This window comes from Hemibagrus wyckioides, linkage group LG11, assembly GCF_019097595.1.
Source record: "Hemibagrus wyckioides isolate EC202008001 linkage group LG11, SWU_Hwy_1.0, whole genome shotgun sequence".
Lineage (NCBI taxonomy): Eukaryota > Metazoa > Chordata > Actinopteri > Siluriformes > Bagridae > Hemibagrus > Hemibagrus wyckioides.
Genome location: NC_080720.1, coordinates 14189595 through 14207343, shown reverse-complemented (window position 1 = coordinate 14207343; position 17749 = coordinate 14189595). Strand labels below are relative to the sequence as shown.

General features: G+C 39.5%; 1 protein-coding gene across 10 annotated transcripts in view; it reads right to left on the bottom strand.

Moving 5' to 3' along the window:
• Positions 1-17749, bottom strand: part of shroom2a (shroom family member 2a) — a 45845-nt gene that overhangs the window by 5029 nt on the left and 23067 nt on the right. For 4 of the 10 annotated variants that reach the window (XM_058401922.1, XM_058401921.1, XM_058401926.1 and 1 more), the window contains 6 exons: positions 9688-9789; positions 9325-9342; positions 8820-8942; positions 6200-8696; positions 5729-5811; positions 264-836 (listed from right to left, as the gene is read on the bottom strand). In XM_058401922.1, the coding sequence (XP_058257905.1) occupies positions 264-836; positions 5729-5811; positions 6200-8696; positions 8820-8942; positions 9325-9342; positions 9688-9789 (3396 nt within the window). Of the gene's footprint in view, positions 1-263; positions 837-2237; positions 2928-5728; positions 5812-6199; positions 8697-8819; positions 8943-9324; positions 9343-9687; positions 9790-13133; positions 13401-17749 lie in introns of those variants that run through there. The other 6 variants (XM_058401928.1, XM_058401929.1, XM_058401930.1 and 3 more) reach the window with 6 other exon arrangements.

The window sequence follows — 17749 nt, the reverse complement described above, 5'->3', positions numbered from 1 at the left end:
GATGAACTACTGTATCATTCGGTTGCAATTTTCAGCACAGCCGTATGTGAATAAGCCTCTTGTTTGAGATTGAGCACAACAAGAGCAGGGTCGTAATTAAATCACCACGCCGAAGATCAGTATAGCTTCCAGTGATCGTTTGTAGAGTGCAGCTGAAACATAAACCCAGCTGTGGCACGACAGTGGAAAACCTTCACGGGCTCCAACTCATCATCCTCCTGCATTAAGCGGTGTTGTTAGTAAGATCTGGAGGAATGTCTTACCTTCCTGTGGCTTCATCCTGCTGGGAGACAGAGACAGGGGGCTTGTCAGTCAGTCTCTGGGGAGCGAAGTGAGGTGATGGCGAACGCTGCCCTTCCATGCCGGGTGGAGTAAGGTGGGCAGGAGGCTCAAGAGGAGGAGGAGGAGGAGGAGGAAGGGGTATGGTCTCCGGTTGAGACTCCTCCTCTCTTTTTGGACCTTGGCTATGCTCAGGGTCCTTCCAGGATACTGGGGCGTGGACTTGGGTGTCTTTAGAAACAATGTCTTTAATGGGAGATTGAGTTCCGCCCTGTGAAGTGTTAACAGGAGCAGCGGCCTTGGGGCATTTGTACTTGTCTAGGCGTGTCGGAGGAGGTCTTAGACAATTTGAGCCTTTGTTCTTTGCACTGGAAGAGGGATCGGTGACGATGCTACGATGATCGAGGAAATGTTGAGAAGGACCAGCAGGGCTGGGAGGAGATTTCTGAGTGGATGGGGTATCTGAGAATTTGCTCTCCAACTCTCCTCCTGTCAAAAGTGATGCTGGCTCTTGACGTGGCTTGGGCAATAAACCATTGTATCCTCCGTCACTTAACCTGAGGGAAAATATGTATTAGATATTTCAGAGTATTTATACTGGCTCTATTTAAAAAAAGCATATCAAAAGCTGAAACTGTGAATCCATTTATCCTTGCCAATGCACAAAGCTTTACTGTGTGCTGCGTAAATCGATAGGAGAGCAGACATTTCTCCCACATTTCACCATCTCTCCATGGTAACTCCCAGGCTGGTTGTCATACCCTGCATATTTCTGTTCCCACAAGCCTGTCACATTCTGGGTAATGAATGTTGTTTCCCTGCAGCCACCGGCCAACAGAGCGCTTTTCTCCACTCGGTCTCAATTGTTTTGTTTTTTTTTATCCTCTTTTTGCTGTCAGTGATTGTAGATTTATATGTCGTGGCAGCAGAGAGGGACAGCGAGCCTCTTGTGGAGCTGTTTTATGTAGGAATGGTGGGTCACTGAGGGCCTTTTATAGAACATTTCAGACATACAAAACATGCTTGGCTGAGACAGAAGATAGGGGTGGACGAAATATTTCTACAAAAGTAATATTCTGATTTGTAATTTTCATTTATAAAGCAATCAATCCTTCCCAAATTCAAGTACTAAGAAAATACAAATTAAATACACTTCATAGAGTACCTTACTTTGCCTGGTTTTAAGCACTGAGCCTATTTCTTGCTACACTAAAATAACCTGCTGATCATTTGAAGAAGCACTCTAGCTTGACCACACAAACTCCACAATTCACATCACAGACAATTCAAATACCTGTTAGGCACAAAGAAGAAGCAACAGCTGGACTTCACAGAAAGAGACAAAGTGGCATTTTGACTAAAGAAGAGAAAAGAGAGTGGAGGAAAAAAAACAAAAAGGAAAATCCTTTTTGAAGGAACATGACAAAAAGCAACATGACATGCAAAGACATGCACAGGCTGCATGACATATTAATAAGTGATAAATAAGTAATAGGCATAATCTACAATGTTAAGCAACAACACGTGGAAAGAAGTGAAAGCCAGTTCAGACACATGTGCAGTTGAATAGCAGAGGACATGTCCCTCAACTAGAGAGTCGAAGATTCATACAGAGAGGAAGGACAGATGCTTGAATCGGTTATATGTGCGTAATGCATGTGCCGTGCAGAATAGGTGTGTTTAATGTCAGCATGCAAAGACATGCAGTGAGCCACTAATTAAGTGCTGATAGTCTGTAATCACGGAGTACACAGAATGCACAGAGACAGGTATAACACTACCCAATCACAGCGCTGGTCACTAACTCTCCCCAGTTTCAGACATTAGCAGCTTCCATATTACATAGCTATGGTGAAAATGATTAACCTTCTCTTCTTTTAAACAAGCACAGCCCCCTAAAGCTAAAACAGTGCAACTTATCAGCATAAATCCTTCAAAAATTAGGACTTAGGACTCACCATGGCTGTCTCATAGTAGCGAAAAGATCTGGCTGTCTGCAGTGACAGGTGCTTCCTGGAGCAATGTAGCTCTAAGCTCACCTGGGTGGGGCCGCTTGCAGCTTAACCCTGCTTTTACGCTAGCTTTTGTCATGCAAGTTAGGTTGTGTGGCATAATAAAGTTAAGTGGACTGTTTAAACTAGATTCTTAACAGCTCTGAGTTTCACCTGAATGAACTACCAGGTTTCACCCGACACACATACCTGCGTGTACATTCTAAAACACCTTTTTAATACTAAAATATAATTCTTGTTTTGTTTTTAAAAAAGAAAAAAAGAAAAAAAAAGATCTCTAATGACATGACTGCCTAATAGCAAGTTTTATCCGAGTGTGATTTTAAAGGCTGCTGTTGAATCGAACCCGAGTTAATTTAAACAGCCTTCTGTGAGCTTCAAAGCGACTTGCGGACAGCACGCACAGTAAACATGCTCTTCACAACACCTTAATTACAGGCAGGAGAAGACATGATAATTTTATAGGGTGCAATTTAACAAGCTTATGATGATGGATGTTTGGTTTAGTGGGCAACATGCTAATTAAAGTGAACCACCCCTTACTTTTACCCAAAGAAGACAGACAGAGAACGAGGAGAAGCCTGCAAAGTCCGAAAGATGATGCAGAGAAGGGAGAGAGAGAATGAAATATACCTGCAAAGGTCAATACTGTGGTCAGAGAAAACAGCACATGAGAAGCAGAAATGCACCTTATACAGAGCAATTCATTTAAAAAAAAAAAAAAAAAAAAAAAATTATATATATATATATATATATATATATATATATATATATATATATATATATATATATATATATATATATATATATATATATAGCTAACTTTATATAAAAGCAAAGATAATTGCCCTGGGAAAACCCTATTTGTAAAAATTCTACTATATATAGCATTGAAACTAGAGACTTTCCTGAACATACGTAAGCAGACTCAAGCATTTCACTATAAAAAAAGAAATCTGAGAACATTGCATTTAAAGATTTTATTTCAGTACCACCAAAAGATGCTGCATCTACCTCTACATTTATAACCTAATCTTATAGGAAAAAAAATCTGAAAAATCATTACTGTTCAAAAATTACAAGCTTATAAATGGCATCCAGATCAGTCTCATCTACATTTTACCTTATCATCTACATGGCATTTAAACATAAGCCTTAAGTCATCTCTCACATGACTGATCCTTGCTCACAAACACTAGTGCTGTAATAGTCGCTCATTAATTTTGCAAGTTTTGTTCGGTTGTATACATTTCTTGTTATTCATTTGATCATAAATGCTATTGTGATTCATTTTATTAAGTCATAAATGTGTTACATTTTCTATACACTGTCATTTGTACAGCGTGTGTATGCACACTTTGCTTGCAAGATTTTAGGTTAAAAAATACAAAAAAAAAAAAAAAATCATACACACAATACTATGAATTAATATGCTTAAGGAAAACAGGCATAACAGACAAGGGGATCTTATTGATGAACCACTGTCCTTGGAAATCTCTCAACCTCAACTATTTAAATGAAGATGCCTTTAAGGAAAAGCAGATCACATTTGTCCAGAGTGAAACTAGTCTGCAGAAAAAGCAGCTTGCTCTGCCTCTGTTCTCTGCATTACCACAGCACAGAGTCACACAAAAGCCTTTTATTCCTTACATGGTCTCACATGGTTTTGATATCCACTTGGTTCTGTATGGAGTTATAAGCATCAGATTTCACCAGATTCAACATTTAGTGCTTTGCAGTCTGATAAAACTCAGTTGCAGATGTGTATGCTTTGGAAGCAGGAAGATATTAGCTACTGAAACTCATTAACTCATGGGAATATTAACGCCTATCTGTCTTACGAACTTCAGCGACAACCTCTCATAGGTAAATCTTCATGACTACATGCTGATCATCGTGCCTCAGATGACTACTGTATGTGTTAGATTCACCTGATGAACCCTGTGTATAGATTTCAGTCTTATGTTGCATAATGACATTTATTCCATGTTGCCTTTGAGAACATGTATGTTGTAGAATCAAAGTGATATAGTATAATGACAGAAAAATCAACTCAATTTGACGATACAATGCGATATGAATAAAATACAATACAGAGGAAAGAAATGTTATTTTCATTGATGGTCTAAAGGTAAAAAAATCTATTTTTAATTTAAGATAAAATACATTTTAATTTCTTTAACACAGCTTCTTGTTCTCTCTGGTCATGTAAAAAAAAAATTAAAAAATCAGGATTTTTTCCTGCTTTTTTTGGGAACGAAACAATTAAAACACTTCAAAGTCATGTCTCGTCACACAAAACCCCATGCACTGAGGAGGGCTGTGTTGTCACAGCTGGGTCAAAGCTATACTGTAGTCATGCCTGGGAGGTCGACAAAGGGGCCGCTGTTTGAGCTAACAACAGAATACTGACTTTGTTTCACTAAGACGGTTTCAACCAAGGGTACTTGACTAAGCAACACGATGTGTACAAAATATATAAATAATAAAGCGTTATATAGAAATGCTAATTAGAAAATAGGTGGCATTTCCGTTGTGCATAATTAAAAACGTCTGCATTCAAATTCAGCTGCAAACCTTATGTTAAAATATAACACAACTGGAATCTTCATTTGCTTTTGCATTTCCGCTGATTTTGAGGTCCATTGATTAACCCTTACAGATGAGCTTTTTTTGGTGAAAATAAGTTTCAGTTATTAGTCATTAGTTAATAATAACAGAAAAAGCTCTGGCTTTAAGATCGTAGAGGAAAACTCAGCTACAAAACACTGACAGTGGACACTCCCTCTATTAATGTTAAACAAGTGCTTGCAGGCTTAATCATATTAATATGATATTTTTATATTTGTTAAATAACACCACAACTTAAAGGTTGTTTATTATTAGGCTTAGATTATGCTGTGCGTCTACTATAAAAGTCTATTTGTATTAGCTGTTAATATAAAAATGATAATGTATGGGAGCAGGCACTACAGTCAGAGCTGCTGGCAGTGACCAATCAAAATAGGCATTTTAACAACATTGTGGTATAAATAATTAGAAGCATGATTGAGCTTAACATTGTCTGCAAATAGTACTGTGACATATTCAGAAAATTTGCTATTAGATCTTGAGTACATAGGTCTTATTTGGAACAGACCTTTGTTTTCGAACATTTATTATGCATTTGAAGTAGCCCATGCTCAATTTCTTGTAGGTGCCTTTTCATAAAAGCCTAGACTAACATTCTCACACCAGGACAAATAAAATGTTCCAACAGATGCATATTTCAACACTTTTAAGACAGTACGTGGGAAAGGTTTAATCTGAGAAAAATATCATGTTTAAAAATATATATCCTACTACTGAGACCTTTGATACAGAATCCATAAAGCAGAAAGTTAGCTGTAATTGTAGGAACACTACAGTTTTGTTTATACAAAAAACACTGTACTCACCTTGATGTAGAGTTGTCATGATCAGAGAGTTGTCTCTCAGGAGGACAGTACTCAGCTGACTTCCTCCCTTGCACTGGGATGTTCTGAAGAGAATATAGCGCATACAGCCTTCAATAATTTAAGGCATATAACAAAAGAAGCTCTAAAGGAAGCTTGTATAAAACAATGAAATGGTTTTACTGTTTCAAAGTGAGATTAACTTCAGAATATACTCAGGGTGACTTTCTTGACACTTGCTACTTTTCTGGTCTGAAGGCGTGACTTTTTGTTTAGACATGGCTTAATGTTTGACTAAGGCCCTGCCTTTATTCTCGTCACTAGTCAATCAGCCACCCTGTCTAAACAGCATTAAAAGCAAACAAGCTTTCTAAAAGGGCAAAACAGAGATATATCTACAAATATATAATACACAATGATAAGGCATGGGTTTCAGATAAATGAATCTATTTTTGTCAAAAGGAAAATACTAACCTGACCATAGAAGTCCTCTGAAGGAGAGGAGCGTGACCTTTCATGGAAATAGGAGGGCTTATGGCGCTCATCCACTGCTGAATCGAGGATGTTATCGGCTGAGTGGTACCTTCCAGGCGTCCTGGGATCTACTTTTCTCTGCGTGTTCCATGTGGCCTCATACTCTGCAAAAGTGCCCAGTCGTTGTGAAAAATTTGAGCCACTATCTATTGCCTTACTATCGCTATCCTTCTTGGTGGCATCATTTCGTCCAGGCTGAGGCAATTCTTCAGGCTTGTCCAACCTAGAGTCTTCAGATATTTGCAGATTTGGCTTCAACATGGGTTTGCGATAAGCAGGTTTTCCTGTTGCCTCAAAGACTTTACGCCTGTTGACTAAAGATGCCTCATTATCTTGTGGAGTTGGCTCCTCATCAACACCAACCTCATTAATCTTTTCAGGCTCAGAGAAGGACCGTACTTTCTTCTCAACTGAAAAACGTTTCCGGCCACATATGCGGGGCACGTGGTTTGTACCTGGAGCAGGCTTACTTGTTGGGACCTCAGATACACTTGGTAGAGATGGTGTATCCTTGCGAGAAGTGGACAGAACTTCAGCTCCTGGGTGCTCTAGTAGCACTGGCTCCAAGTCCCTCCTCCTGAAAGAAGTAGCTTTAAGGACTCGAGCTTGGGCCTCCTTCAGATGGTCTTTGTAGGCACTAGTGAAGGAACCATCAGTGGAAGGTGAAGAAATATCTGTGGACTTCCAAACTGAAGGCTCTTCTACAGGATCAGCTGTCCCGCTCAAGCCCGCTGCACTTCGGCTCTTCTGGAGCTGAGCTCTCCTCATCTGGATCTCATTTCGCAATGTGGTGGCAAAACGGTCACTACGTCGAACCTGCCTGCCATTCTCTGGATCAACGAACTCCTGTTGTCCATCACCACTACCCATTTCAATTTTTACATCAATGATTTTACTGCTGTCCTGTGAAAGAGAGTGCAGCAAAGGGGTTTTCTGGGGGCACAGAGTGATCTCACTTTTAGATGGAAAATGTTCTTTGGAGGATTCTCCAGATCTGTAAGATTCAGAGATCTTTCCCTGCTTGATAAAATGGCTGTCTGAATTGGTCACAGTGCTTTGCTTCTGGGGTCCTCTGACCTCCAAACCTTTTGTTGCTGCATCATCAAAAGCAGACTTATTAACTGCAGTGTACACCCGATGCTGACTGTCAACCTGTCTGTAATATCCATTGCTGTCTTTGTTATTTGGGTGCTGTACCTGAGATGTGGTGTACCTGTCCTTGAGTTGTCCTTGAGAGCTTACAGAAGTTCTATCACCTCCACTTTGTGTGATTTCCATCACAGAATTAGCATTCCTGTCCTCCACCCGCAAGAAAGAGGCCTGGGACCCTCCCTGAGAGGGTTGTCGAGATGTGACACAGTAATACCTGTTGGAGGTTTGACTGTCAGGGTTTTGGTCAATAGCAGTGCTGGACAGTGATCCAACATGCCTTCTGATCTGGTTCTGGCTATAGAGTGGAGCATGGCTGTTGGTGGGTAACTCCTGCATGCTGCTATAGCAACTTTGAGACTTGCCTGTAGATGGGGTCCTGGGGGGCACATGAAAATTGCTCTCATCACTATACTGACGTTTATGGTAGGCAAACTGAGTGTAGGACGGATCAGTGCTGGATGGTGAGTATTTCTTGTTTGAGTTTGGAAGAGGTGTTTGTTGACTATAGCCATCACCTGCAACATATGAATTAATCATGCCACTCTTAGGCTGCGGGTTGTAGTTTTGACATGTTTCAAGGCCTGACTCAGTTGCATGGTAAATCCTTTGATTACTTTCAGACACCTCTGTTGCGATCTTTAATCCTTTGCCCTGAATCTTTGACTGGGCATGAATTCCATGATTCTCTGGGTGGCTGGACACCATACCCTTTTCATGAATCTTGGTCACAGCAAAACTATCACTGCGTGTTGGTGGGGCAGGTGGTGGAGGTGATGGGGCCATGGTCTTCTTCATATCAGGGACATGCCAAACAGGTGCGATGCTGGACCTGCCTGAAGCAGAATGCCGGTAGCCTGGTTGCTCCTCTGTTCTTGGGCTTTCTCGACCACTGCTTACTGAAGGTGGCTGCAGGTAACCAATTCTATCATCCTGTCGGACCCCTTCACTTAGGCTTTGACTGTGTCTGCCATTGCTAGGCCGACTTCCTGAGTCCCACTGGTTAACTTTATACAACATGTTCTCTGTAGAAGCTGCGTTGCTTCTGGACAGCGTATAGTCAGGTGTCCCTGAGCTGGTTGAAAATGAGCTATAGGCAGAATCTCTTTTTCCACCCACTAAATGTTCAACACTGTTGCCGTTTGATTTGCTTGGAGACAGGCGTCCAGGTGGATAGGGGTAAGAGCCGTGTTCTAAACTATCCATACTGCCCAAGGAGCTGAACTGGTCTGATACTCTGCGCAAATTAGGCTGGTCCCAACCAGTAGGGAGGTCAGAGGAGAATGAGCTAAGGAAATAAGGATACATTTTAGGCTCTAGACTGAGACTAAAGGATTGCATGAAATAACAGTGGAAGAAAACTACTTGATTTAAGAGTGGCATAATGATATGTTTAAACAGTGTTCTTTACCTTGCATCATATCTTGTTTGCCAGACTGGCGAGGGTGTGGACTGTGTTTTGGCAGTGTCTGATTGGTTCTCATTGAATTTGGTGGAATGCCAAGAGTGAGGCCTGCTCATGGGTTCATTTTTCCTGAAAGGAGAGAGAGAGAGAGAGAGAGAGAGAGAGAGAGAAAGATCAGTAAAGAAAATGTTTTACAATGCAAAGCATCAACATGCAACTACAACTACAGGTTTCAACAAAGTCACAATAAAACCTACCTTCATGATCATTAGTGTTGGCATATGATGTTGAGGGGGGCAAAAAAAAATACAAAACCGCTACCTATCTGCATGCATATGTTGCTAAATGTATGACAAAAAAACTGAATGGTCAAAAATAACAAAGTTTTCTTATGCACAAACCATGCACTGACACATACCTCACCCACAATCTTTAATAAAAAAAAATATACAAAAATTAATTGCATTAAAATTAAAATAAAAACAAAAACATTAACTGCATTAAAACATACCCTTTGAAACGATTCTTCCTGCAAAGCATGCAGGGGAAAAGTCAACAGGCATACATTACATTAGTGTGATCAATCTCATCGTCAAATAAACTAATCTTAAACAACCACATAATTAAAACACTTTTATTCATGACATTAAACACATAAATTACCTTCTACTGGAAACACCCAGGAAAGACTACAAACTACCACACAGAGTAACAGAGAAAGCGACTGCAAACCTTAAGAATTGTTACAATTAGCATTTTCGGAGAAAGGATGACAGACAACACGGGAAGGAATGAAGTCATGGAGCAGATCTGGTATGAATGGGATGGCACAGGAAAAGGGTGGGACTGGCTGGTGGTTACATTAATACTATACCTCATTGAACTTCGCAAAATCTTCGTTAGAAAGCTCCGGGCCACATGAACGTCACTCTCTGACGGCATTTTCTGTGCTACAATATCCACCATTTTCATCCTCCTGAAGGGGGTTAGAGGGAGGGGGACACACAGACTGAATCTCTGACCTCAGTGGAGATTGATGGACAGGAACTCTAGTGCTGTTCTTTTAAGCAAAACAAACTGGCTCATACAATAAAAGGATAGCAGTACAAACTAGTGCTATGGACAATTAACAGAAAAATAGAGTACATTCAAAATGATATATGTTAAAATGTTGTATTTCCAACCATAATGGAATTTTAAAAAATATATTACTGTGCTATTCTAAAAAATATGCATAAGCAAGTAGAAAAGGAGCAATGACTTCCGACTTCAGCCATATAGTCCCAGAGGGAATCCAACATGTCCAAGCACGGACGGGGGTTCAGTGGCTAAAACCTTTCCTAGCACCAGATCAGCCACTCTAGTGCCTTGGCTTTGATGCTAATCTTGTGCTCTATGAATTCTCTAATGAAAACCTGGCAGGAAATACAGGAGACTGGAGACCTCTTGTGGCGAAAAAAAAAAAATGCACGATACGTCACTATATACACTGATCAGACATAACATTATGACCACCTGCCTAATATTGTGTTGGTCTCCCTTTTGCTGCCAAAACAGCCCTGACCCATAATGCATTGTGTATTCTGACACCTTTCTATCCGAACCAGCATTAACTTCTGCAGCAATCTGAGCAACAGTAGCTCGTCTATTGGATCCGATCACATGGGTCAGCCTTCATTCCCCATGTGTGTAAATGAGCCTTGGACATCCATGACCCTGTCGCTGGGTCACCACTGTTCCTTCCTTGGACCACTTTTAATAGATACTGACCACTGCAGACCGGGAACACCCCATAAGAGCTGCAGTTTTGGAGATGCTCTGATCCGGTCGTCTAGCCATCACAATTTGGCCCTTGTCAAACTCGCTCAAATCCTTACGCTTGTCCATTTTTCCTGCTTCTAACACATCAACTTTGAGGACAAAATGTTCACGTGTTGCCTAATATATCCCACCCACTAACAGGTCCACTGTTACCACTGCTCATAATGTTATACCTGATTGGTGTAAATTCTAAAGATTTTATGTAATAAAACAAATACTTGCTGACAATTTTATAGCTAATACCTGTTTATCTTTCAGCTTCATCAAAACAGGAGGAATATACGACTGCTACAAACCTATCTGAAGAAAAATAAGCAACTGTGTTTTGCCAAAATATAAAAATCTTTAAGGACTTAATTTAACTTAAAGGATTTAAGCTTGGTCAATAAGTTCAAATGAAACCAACTAAGCTCCTATGACCTACTCAGACATTCATATGAAGCAGCAACAATTACACATGCCATGAGTAAATGTTGTATTTTAGGTTTAGGTCAACAGTAATTACCTTGTTCATGTAAAGCACTAAATAATTACTTAAGGACTGACATGTACATTTTATCCATTTATTGTTAAATCTTGTCTTAGAGCGTTTGTGAATCAACCGAGTTTCTTTCATCACTTAAACTGACTATAAAAAGATGTTCCCTCACCAGCCTCATTTTTCTGAATATGGCAAAGAAAATTAGCTTCTCATGCTATAAAGAAAATGTAAAGCACATAAATTACACGGTTACTACAGAAAGTATAACACATTCAAATGTGCATGTAAACATAAAGCTTACAGCTAGAATTAGCGTTAGAGAAAATTAATCAATACCTTCTGATCAATTACAGTCTGCAGTACAGATTATATAAAACATTGCAAATGCAGTGTAAGATATAAAAACAAACCAATCTATACATCGAATAGACCACACTGCAGAGTACAAGTTTTTTGTTTGCGATGCAACCGTGCCCATAATGCATAATTTGTAATTATGCTTCTACCAATTAGATGAATTGTTACCAGCATGTTGACACTGACCTGCACAGTCAAGCAGTACCAAAAAGTTATATAACTACCCTAGTCTGCATTTTTAATAAATCCTTTAAACAACATACCCAATATTTATCAGAAAAACTATGTATTTGTATTGCAAAATTTACTCAAGTTCTCACAAAAATCCTTGAAAAAACCCCGAAAATCTGTCCGTTCCGTGCATAATTGTTTTTGTAGCACGTAAATGTATGTGCATATTATTGGCTTATTTCACCAAGAGCAGCGCAGCTACTCCATTAACACATCTTAGACAACCTGAAGCGTTCTAAAAATATACACTTTACATACAATGGACATAAAAATCGGTATAAAAAGCTAGATGCAACATTTACGGTATGCAATGTCAAATTTCTACTTACTGTAGGTTTTTTTTTTAGTCTCAAGGCAAACTTTCAAGAACTCCTTGAACAGTGTAACAAGAAATACGAATCAATGGTAACACTAGAACCTAACCATTTAACTTGAACGTTAAACTGACTTCTTGAGGAATTTGTTTAAATGATAAATTTACAGAGGACAAGGCCACTCTTTGCTTTGAGTGACTGAGCCAGTTCGAATGAAAATTCCTTTATAATTTAGCCCATTGTTTAAAGCTAAAAATTCCACTTACACTTGCTCAGTGAGCTTGCCTCATATCTCATCAGTCGGATATTAGATTTCAGACTTTCTTTCAGGTATGTTAAAATAAAACCAAACTTCCCCGGCTACTTGATCGAGATGGTCATGTTTCATGTAGCAAAGATTCCAGAACAGATTAATACACGACAAATTAAGGAAAGAGAGATCCAAATGTCCAAAAGGAACAGCTTCCCCTGCTGTTCTGTTTCACACTGCAATGCTTCAAGTGCCTGCATGCTAGCCACACATGGCGCTAGCCATTCAGATGCTAATGTGGCTGCCATTGTCAGGGCTACAGCTGGTCCAGCGCAGATATGCCAGTGGACTGGATCAGCAGAGCCCAGAATGGAGAATGGAGGCCAGGAAGGGGGGCTAGCAAAGGAAAGTCCCTTTGAATTAGTTTTTTTTTTTTCAGCGACACATTCAAAAACAAACAAATTAATGAAAAGGCAACAACCAATCCCGACTCTTTGGTACGAAAGCATTCAGAGCACATTGTGGCAGTCTGGGGGGCAAAAAAATCTAAACGTAGAAAATAAAAAATAAATAACTAATAATTATAAAATGCAGGGGGATTAAAGAGACCTTTCAGCTAATCAGCAAAGATGATCAAATATTTTGCTTTGTAAGTCAAGGCTATGAAAACCAGCTCAAGATGGCACATGCAACAGGTTGCACATTGAAACAGCCACTCCCCCACTCCTTAACATGTGAGGAAAGAGAAGTTGCACTGTTTCATAAAAGGTTAAGCCACAAAGACGGTTAGATAAAAAGGCATGGCAGGTATGAGACAAACGGATGCTGGAGCAAACAAGAGAAGCTAACAAAGTCTCGAAACTCACCAAGCAGACCCCTCAAGGCAAGAAGGAAAACAAAAAAAAAATCCTAATCAAGCTTCCCAGAAAAGCAAATCTGATTCCGGGTTTGCTCCATTTGACTCCTCAGGCACTGCATTCCACAATCACATCAAAGACCGGGAAGGACAATGGTTGACCAGTCCCTAGTGAGAGAAGGAGCCTTTTCAAACATCTACTGTTTCCATTAAAAAAAATAGAAAGAAAGAAAAGGAAACTGGTCATAAAGCCTGTTTACACACCTGGAACCTAAACTAGACGTTTTGAAGTCTGTTTCTACATTTCAGCCAGGTTAGATCTCCACTCGAACTGTGGTGGTTTTCACTCCTGGAAGGATTTGGGGAGGGGGCAATTGTAATAGGCAGTCCCCCTTTAAGTAATCGAGCAGCCTCCACCTCCCCATTGGTTCAGGGATGGTATGTTAATGAGCAGTTGAGAGGGCTGAACGCTGTCGGATCATCCATTTGAGCTGCAACTCTACGTGTCTTCCATTACCATGGCAACATGGTGATTTTTGTAGGGTGCACTTGTTTCTTAAACAAACAGTGTAGAACAGCTGGGAGAACATTTGAATACTAACAGACTGAAGATTAAACCCATGGTAAAAGGGGGTACCTTATAATGTTCAGAAACGTATAAAGTTTCTAAAAGCAAAAGTTTTCCTTGGGCTACTTGACACCAGAGTTGCCCTCTTCATTCTTGCGTGGGGTGCCTCTTTCTGGCGGCAGCAGACTTCACCAAACATGCCCCCTGACCTCAACCCCTCCAGATGGATCAAGTGACTTTGCTGCGTCAGACTGAATGTCTCAGGCTCTGACATGGGCCATCTGGTATTAACAGCAGGTTAGAACCTCAAACAAACCTACAGAGCTGCGCTTTTACACTAATGCACACTGTACAGGACCTGTAAGAGCACGTGAAGACGAAGTGGAGGGCGTAAGGTAGACTGTGATTAGGGCTTGACCTACACAGTTTGGGGCTTGATTAAAAGCCTGTCCTCCTGTCTACACAAGCGGTCCACTGACAGCCAAGGAGATTACAGAATATTAAAGCATGCAGTTGATGGACAGGTTTAAAAAAAAAAAAAAAAAAAAAATCTTATAATTAATTAATTTTGCACTGATCTGCATTCCAGACTGGGGCTATTATATATGCTATTGCTGTTACAAGAAGTTGATTTAAGTTGTTATGAGAATAAAGTTGATCATTCTCATACAACAGCCTATCTTAAAGAGTCTCATTCCTCGTATATGGCAACAATTTCCCCAACTTATATTTCTCTTATTGGATTATAGCTATATTTAATGTTGTGGAACATTGTTTCCTGTCATCACCCACGTTATCACTTCATTCCCTCACCAGTCTCTCATATTTGAGGTTAATAAAAAGATATTTTTTAGAAAGAACCTGGAAAGCGCCAAGGTTTCCCTATGACAGAAATCTTGCTTGAACCGAACACTCCATTCAGAAATGTTAATTTCCGTAAAGAACAAATGTTCGCCAAATCATAAATATTAAACTTTTTTCTTGTTAAATAAAAAACCTACAGTACACACCATGGAGACTGAAAGCTGATTAAGAAAAATAATCAATACCCTATACAGTTGAAATAATAATTCAACAGTGCTGTAGTATAAATATCATGAACTATTGTGTGGCTTTGAAAATGCAAAGCAGAATGATACATCATGGTTTGAAACAAGATCTAAAAACATTTGCTTGAGAAACTGGTAAGAAGTAGGGATAAAATGGCTAAGGAAGAAAGAACAAACGCTACTGCTGTTCCCAATGAAACAATTGAATCTCATAAGGACTGTGGGTGCAGGTTTAATTGCGTCTGCCTAAAAAGCAGGTAGAAACAGTAAAAAGTCATTAATGGTAACACTGGATACCAAGCCTAAAAAAATGATCAGAAGTCTGAGCTATACAGGATTCAGCCATTTGCCTAGGTTTTTTTTCTTTCTTCCATGGCTGACACAAAGGCTTTTTTCAGCAACCACCTGAAGCAGACCTCTGATATAAGAGAGAGGCCAAGCGTATGCTGGCCATAATGACCAACACATTCTTGAGCTGCATTTCATACCAAACGTTGAGTTCATGGCTGCACACTTGGCTGGTTCCGTCTGAGCAGAAAACTGGAGGTCTTCTGTTAATAACGTTATACATGACATAGCTTTCGACATCACCACTCACATACTCTCATCCTTGTTTCATGAACAATCCAACAATGCTTTAGAGACCTGAAGAGGTCTACAATGCCTTAATTTATACATTAAAAGTATGTCTGCTTGGCACTGTGCTTCAGAGTTTTTTTTTTTTTTTTTTTTTTTTTTTTTTAAATATGAAGAATATGAAATATTCAATGAAAATGTGCCCTTACTGAACTCACCTGGCCGACAAAAAATACCTTTACATGTCAAACATTTCTTTTAGCATGACCTTATTTTGCAGCTCTGACACCCTTATGAATTTTTTTGGCCTAACATAAGAAGTAGGCTTATCATGCAGCTATGTATGTGAAATGTCAGAGAAGGGTCCTTAAGCCTTTGAAATGTACTGACCGAGCCAAATACAGGCAGACAAATCCTTCATCACATCTTCCCTGTGTTCTGTTCACACAACAGCTGTCATGGGAAGAGAACAAAAGCCTGGATGGATCTCAGTATCACAGCACTATTGGAAGGTGAATTGGGTTCATACTCACTCATCAGTCATTAGACACTTAGAATAAGCAAGACAAACTTCAACACAAAGTGACTCTCTCTCCGACTATACCTGCTACTAGTTATGGCTTCACTAAATGTTCAGGTAAATGTTCCCAAACATTAATTACTCATAACTTCCATGCCTGAGTCAGGTGTAATTATCCCCATTAAATTAGACTAGTGGTAATTATCCCTGCTTGATTCTTGTGAAAACTTTTTTTTTCCTTCAATACTAATAAAAAAGCCTCTACCTCACCTTGTCGATGGAAAACACCTTAGCTCATATGAAGGAGGCCTTTAGCATTTTCTCCTCATTAGCACTAAATAGTATTACAATAGCACTCCCCAGGAATATGGACTAAAGTTTTAAAGGAAAGAGAGTGCCTGAGACATCCTCATATCAGTGAACAGACACGAACACAGCTCCTGCTTTGGTTGGGCACATAAGAACTTTTCTAAACTCTACACAGGCATCACTAGTATTAATGTATAATTTTATAAGGCTTAGGTATAGACAGGATCATGTCATAATGGTTGTGCTGGTCATGAAGAGTGCAAAACCTGGACAAAACTATTGCTGTATAGGTGACGGACAAATAAGCTCTGTTACTGGCTATAATAATATCCAGGAACATTTAATAAAGGAATAAAGCATGACTGTGTGCTGCAATGATGTTGTGTGGTGCAGCCCCACACGAAGCAGTGGCTCATTACCACCTTAGAGTTTTCCCATTAACAGCAACTGCATAATTGCTCTTATACAATAATACACATTGCTATTTGTATTACTGCTCTTATACCACAGCAGCTTGTCAACAAAACTAATTAAACTAACTAATTAATGAACAGCATACATTCCTTTAACTGTTTACACTTCTAGTTTATGCTGTGGAATATCTGCAGGATAAATTCAGTTCTCGTTAGTCCTCAGTCCTAAAGACTTGCATATGATGGCAAAACTTACTCTTGTTGATACCAGAGACTCCTTCCATAAATGCTAATCTCCTAAAGTGCATCTCCTTAAAGAAAACTTCAGCACATCAACGATTACATGTTTGTTTAAATAACAAAATATCTTTTAGATCCGTTTAGAATAATTAATTAGACAGAGTATGTCTAATGCATCTGAATGACTGAGTTAAATGAAGGAAATGAAGAGACACCTGACTAACCTGATATGAAAATTCAACAATGCTTTGGAATAATATCTGCATCTCACTGTGACTTGTGTATACCTGGTATATCTGTACTGTGGGTTTTAGAATAAAATGTTGTATCCTGTGGGGCAGGAGCTTTATCTCTAATGTCTAATGCAAGTACACAGTGCAGATTTACACCTGCCTGAAATCCAATCAGACTACCAGCCAGCCGACCTCCGGAGGTGACCTGGATGATGCCAACACATTCTGGCCTGCTTCTTTTATCTGATCACCAAAAGCAAGTCTACCAACAAAGTGAAAATCAAACACTACTCTTTCAGATCTTGTCACAGAAAAATAATAACCAGCTTATCCAGGTACATCATAAGTAACATTATATGTACTGGTGCTTAAACTGTGATGTTTACCTATGTACCAAGTAAAAGCTGTTACACCATTAAACTCCTCCTTTCGTTACTTGTATGTATTGTGCTGTACACTAGTATTAAATATTAAACACTGTATTCTAAATCTACAGCCTGGTCTTGTAGTTGCATTTAAGTGGACATAATCTCTCATAGCCACCAGATGGCAGTAATAACCCCCTCACATTATAAAGCCAGGCATGCAGTAAAGTACTGACCGAGGAACCTGTTTTTAACCAGTGTGCTACAAGACAGTTTAAACATAAAAGCACTGTTTTCTTAAAAAGCATTTAAAGATTTTGCTATTGTACACTTTAAAGAATAACTTGGACATC